A 5,930-nucleotide genomic window follows, 5' to 3' on the forward strand; every position below is an offset into this window, starting at 1 on the left:
CGGGAGCGCAGCGCTGGCTCTCCATAACCTCAACTCCTCAGTCAACTCCTTACAAAACCCGGTGCGAGACAGAATTTGTGCATACACTAAACCCACCAACGCGGCTTTGCTAAACTCCTCCATCGCAAGCCGTGCCCGTGTACTGACCCTTCGCCCGGTAACTCACTGGTGCAAACTCTCAGCTCCCATTTTGGCACGTGTCCGGACCAGGGCACAGGAGCAGAACACGAGGGGGAGTACACCCGCTTCTTCAGCACAGTGCTCGGCCGCACTTGCCAGCCCCGAGCGCTCCTGGGGCAAGTTCGGTCCCGTCACCGCGGCACAAGTGGAACCGGCAGAGAAGGGTTCACGGTTGGGGGAGACACGCCGGCCCATGGCCTGGTCCCGCTGTTCACACTTACCTTTACACAGCGAGGGTGGCTTCGGCCTCATCAGCTTTACGTCAGTGTTCATGTCGAAACTATAGACAATTTTAAATTTTTGTTAGGAAAGGCAATTAAATCAGTGACACTAAAAATAAGCTGTAGCAGATACCAAAGGCGCTCGTTTAAAAGCTGAGCTCGTTACCCTTAGAGTGAAAATATGACTGCTTTGAGGTTGCCCTAAGGATGAAACACTATTACAGCTGTGATGGTTCAACAATGTAGTCTGGCAAAACACTCAGGGAAAGGTAAGATCTTTTATTCACGAAATTTGAAGAAACCAACTAGTGTTTTTATGTACAGACTGTTCTTACAGAGGAAAATACTAAGTCAGACTACAAGAAAACTATTTCTCTCCCCTGAACACGCACAAATGCAATTAATAATTTATTAAATGCGGCAACACGCCAACAGCACAGTATTAAACACTTACGGGAAGAGTTGCTGGAGACTCATCTACCCCAGTAAGTAGCATTTGGTCTCAAATAACAGGAGACAGCTCTAGAGCTCTCTCAGGGTCTTCAGACTTACTCTGATTTTCTTAATATTATCCATGTTGGGACATTTAACCTCTTACCAGACCTGCTGATTCAAAGCAAAGGCCGAAATGGAAAACACACTGTTACTAAGACTTCAGATTTGTTCTCCTTAGCGACTCTTGTATCCATCAAGCTGTGAAGGGTTTCTGGCCAGCTACCAAAATTGCTAGAGCTCAGTGGCGTTGTCTTACCAGGATCGATCACTGGAACAACGAGAAGGAGCGTCTCGTTCTTATCACGGATTGGTCCCTCCTGGTCTGCAAATACAACTTCATCAGCCTGCAGTGCCAGCATGTCACGAGGATAGCCCTGAGCGCCGTTGATACCATCTCTGTAGGAGAGTTTGAGTTCCCACCCAAGTCTCTGAACAAGTAAGTTGACACCGTAATACTGTCGTGTTGTTGTAGTTCTTGTATTGTTATAATAGTTGGGGCTGTCAGCCTTCGTCGCTGACCATTGGACAAGTTTGAGGATTCCCCCTTTTGCTCTTGTGACTTTGTAAACAATTACCGGAACCTCATTAGACCCCACCTCAGAGCAGCTGCTGCTTTGCTGGAACAGTTAGGAGTTACCTTAAAAGGGAGTTGCTCGAGGACGTTCATGGTAAGATGAATAGATTTGGGAGCAGAAGTTCGTGGCCATTATGTAACGCGGTGGCAGCACCTTAGCCTTACTGGAACGCCACCTGTAACCATCAGGTCATACGTAAACGCAGACTGTCACTACAGTTGTGGCCGAGGTGGCTAATGAGCCTAACCTTTTTACACTCCGCTGAAAAGAACGTACCTTTGCCTTGTTCTGGGGCTGAATTCTTCTGTTACTGTTCTAGAGGAAAAACTTCCTGTCGAACTTATATTTCAGCTTCCAGTTTTAAGTAGGTCTTTTTCAGATGGTACATTTCTAATTAAACTCACCTCAAAGACTCGAAAGCCTTACCACGTTAAATCTGCTGTCTCCAATATCAGACGAGAAGGTTTTGGTATTCGAATTCAGTGGGACAAGCAAAGTCGTGCCTCCTTCATAAACAGATGGAACCCGTGGTCCACAAACATCCCATACGTCACCTTCACCGAACACCCCATGGCAGATGCTGATGAGAAGATCGCGTCCCTCTGCCTGGTAAGGAAGTCGCCTCTCCTATTCTAGATGCCGTGTTGATCTCATAGGCTGGATACCACTTAGATTATTTCAAAAAGATACAGCAGTTAAGTCAAATCGAAGCAGTTAGATCAAAGAGACAGAACTTGGAGCGGCAAGCTGCGTTTCCCCATTCTCCAAACGCTGAGTCGCAGGGCGGCCCAACGGGCCGGTTTGGGCAGCTCCCCATGACGGGTTTATGGGAGAAGGAAGCTGAAACTTCCAAAAGCGCAGAGTCCTGTAAAACCCAAACGAAAATGGATCTCGGTGCTACTCCTGCTCTTGCTTACCTGCCTTTTCATCCAGGCCTGCCAGCTGGTTAAACAAACCGGTTAATTGCTCACTGTAAACCTTCGCGTGGGTGGCGCTCAGTTTTTCTTGCAATAGTTGCTTTCCTCTGAAAGGTTCCTTCAAAATAGAACACTGCATTAATTTAAGTTCAACACACCAATGGTACGGGCAGGAGAACTACAGTCAGAAATAAAAAGCATTAGTGATTTTAAGTCTTTACGCGCGGAGCCCACGTGTCCTGGTATGAACTACCTGTACCATTAAGGTTCAGTGTCAGAGTGGGAAGTTTCTCACAGCACAGGAGATCCCCAACTACAGCTGCACTGTTAGTCCTTCACTATTCAGCAGCAGCAGCTCTTAACCTGACAACTTTTAAAACAATGGAAAAACATCAAGGTTGGTGGTTTTTTTTTTTTTCTTTCAGTTGGAAAACTTTAAAACTCAGCTAATTCAAGCTGTGAAGAAAGCCCACAAGGAGTGTCCGTTGCCAGGAAGGGCTAACGGCGTGCTGGTGCTGGAGCGTCCTCTCCTGATCGAGACCTACCTGGGACTGATGTCCTTCATCAACAACGAGGCCAAGCTTGGCTACTCCATGACAAGAGGCAAAATCGGATTTTAAATTTTGTTGCATTTAACCTTTTCAAGAGAAAGCGATTTGCTGGGGGTCTCCCGGGGAGGGCGCACTGCGTGGCGGAATGCCCGGTAATGGCAGTGGAGCAGTGAGGGGAAGGAAGCGGGGCTGCAGATCTAACAGTTCACGGGAGGCCCTGGTCGTTACGGTCAGGTCAGATTAATCCGAAGCAGAGGCAAGGTAGTGTCATTCTTGCATTTTGTATCTAATTTACAGTTCCTACTGGTTCTACAGGGCTAGCGAGCAGCGGTATGTGCCATTTCTAACTGTGTTCTTCCCTGTTAATTAAGTGCGATTGGTGTCTGCTACGAACACTCCGCGCAAATATCCAAGATAGAGTAGAACGTTCATGTCGCATTACAGTTGTATATGGTGTCAAATCACGTAGTGTGCTTGGGATTGATTTGTATTGTTCAAAGAAGTGCTAGTGTTCACAATTACAGTAATCTTCGCGTTTTGATTGATGCCCGTTAAGAATTTTGAAAGCCACGTCAGTCATTCTTTAGCAAAACAGAGTCAGCAGATTTTACGTCTGCTCAGAAGCGGTGTACGGCAACTATTACTCTATAAAGCGAAGTATATGGCTGAATGTGTGTTTGTTAGCTTTTTGTAAAAATACCTCCCCCCAAGAACGGAGCCCAACTTCCTCATTTGTTACGTGTGTTTTCGTGCTGCAGCCATAGAATAAAGACTCTTTTGAGAGAATATTGCCAAAAGCCTCACAAACACATTTGCCTTCCAAACTGTTATTTATAAAACTGAAAAGGAATTCTATTTTGATTAGATTTATATTCTTAGCAATTTTTCTTAAATCTACTCTAATTGGGGGCCGCAGCAGTGCAGGACTTTGTAATAGAGACAGATAAGACTTTAAGCACTGTACATCAATCTTGATTCATACGTTCTTGCAGTTAACCTCATACAAATGTCAAGTAACGAAATTCAGAAGCAGCGTAAGAGACTGCAACTGGAGTTGCTCAGGAGGCTGCTCTAACGAGCTTTTTCATGGTGTCTGACCTTCTATACAGGCCATTTTATCAGAACAATGCTGAATAAATGCTGTGCTGCAGTGGTGTTTTTTTGAACTTAAAGTAGATGTGTGTTTATGAAACATGTAAAACTGAAGTGGTGATGGAATGCAACAAGTTGCATGCCCCTCAGTGCATTTTCTAAGATATCTATTTAATTTTCATTAATCTTAACAGTAAAGTTAAATTTCAACTCCGTTTGTTCTTCATTCTTCATTTTGTGGAGACTGAGGCTGTGAAATTAAGTGGCAAAAGTAAAAAAGAGCCAATAAATTCCTAAACAACGGGCTCCCTTCCTTGGGAGAAAACAGTGGCTGGCTGCTCAGGTTAAGGATAAAGTATTGCCCAACTGCTCTTCCCTGCTGAGCCGTCCACTCCGATGTGGCACCAGATAGTTGGGTCAACAGCGCCCGTTTCAGTTGCCTGTAATGTATCATTCCAAAGTCTCAGTTAACGATCCTTCTTGTAGAGATTCAGTATGATAAGGAGATACGGGAGACCAGGCACGGTCACTGTCACCTGTTAACATTTTAGTCTGGAAAAGCAAAATTATTACAGGTGACTTAATTTGATTTCTGAACAAAGAACTTGTTTTGCTTTAGCAGTAATTGATTTGCTGGGAAGTGTCTTATTGATTTATCTACTTCTGCTACACTACTTAATTCTAATACACCGGGAAAGTCTGTTGTCTTACAAGAGCAGATATAAGCTGTACACTGGTGTGTGCAAATAACTGTTTCCTTGCGCTGGGATAAAGAGCCACAGAATCACAGAAACAGACTTCAGAATGGAGAAATGCAGGTTTATAGTTAGAGTCATACCAAGTTTGTAAGTTATCAAAATATTTATTGGAAATTATAAAATTTAAATAATAGCTATACATTATATACACACAGCTACAATTTTAGAAAATAAGGTTTCATCGTTGACAAAAGTTCAAGAGAAAGCTGAGCTACATCAATACTGAAGTTTCCTCAAAATCGAGACTTCATTCTCTACGCTTTAGTTGCTACGTCACTTCAATCAAACACAACCACAGTACTTTACACATTGGAGTTTGGGTACGCTCCTTCAAATAAATAATTTATAAATACAAAACCTTCAGCCTGGGCAACAGGGTTTGACCCCATTCCTCATTCTTCCTCAAACTTGCGAGCATTTTTAATGCAAGTGATTGTTATTTTACCTCTTCTCTTTCTAAGTAACACACACAGAAGTTGTCCTTACTCAGAAGCGCCATGGAGTCTCCGCTAGAACGCCAGGAGAGAGAGACGATCTGGAAGTCACCTGCAGAAACAGATCAGAGTTTGTCAGCAAGAAGCTGACAGTCCGTCCTCTTACTTTGGGAAGAGGGAGCTGGAACAAGTCACACACACTGCAAAAAATACCCTCCCTACCCCGGAAGCCTTAACAAGGTGTTGAGTTTTGTTCCTGCTGCAGCAGAGCCAAGCTGTTCTCTGACGCAGCGGTGCAGATAAGCTGTGGTACTGACTCTGTCCCCAAACCTACAGTTAATTTGCGCTCCATACACAAGCACAGATTTTGTAGGCTCATCATTTTAATGCAAATAGATGCCACGAGATTGTTCCCCGTGCAGAGCTGTATGCCCTGGTGATATTGCCACTCCTTGTGTAGAAAGGAAAAAGCTGAATCTTTGCAATTTCTTTTCTGTTTAATATTCAGAAAGGCTTTTATGTGATCTACCTAATGGCCTTGTATCATTCACTGCCAGCCATAGAACTTCTCATCGCGCAGGCTGACTTACTCAGGTTCACAACTATTCTTCTCTCTTTCCACATCAGGTTCAGCACGCGCGTTTTTCTGCATTACTGTTTTGTTGTAGTTTAGCTGTTGTCCGAATACCCGAAAATATTATAGGTGT

The 5,930-nt window shown here is 44.1% G+C and overlaps 1 protein-coding gene across 1 annotated transcript in view; it reads left to right on the forward strand.

The window, feature by feature from the left end:
• Window positions 1-3,033, forward strand: part of TPRG1L (tumor protein p63 regulated 1-like) — an 8,083-nt gene extending 5,050 nt beyond the window's left edge. The window contains exons 3-5 of the mRNA XM_009889683.1: window positions 1,095-1,332; window positions 1,927-2,080; window positions 2,814-3,033. Coding sequence (XP_009887985.1) covers window positions 1,095-1,332; window positions 1,927-2,080; window positions 2,814-3,008 — 587 coding nt within the window. The 3' untranslated portion in view covers window positions 3,009-3,033. The remainder of the gene's footprint in view (window positions 1-1,094; window positions 1,333-1,926; window positions 2,081-2,813) is intronic.
• Window positions 3,034-5,930: the final 2,897 nt, after the last annotated feature.

The sequence above is a fragment of the Charadrius vociferus genome, unplaced genomic scaffold (genome assembly GCF_000708025.1).
Source record: "Charadrius vociferus isolate BGI_N301 unplaced genomic scaffold, ASM70802v2 scaffold477, whole genome shotgun sequence".
Lineage (NCBI taxonomy): Eukaryota > Metazoa > Chordata > Aves > Charadriiformes > Charadriidae > Charadrius > Charadrius vociferus.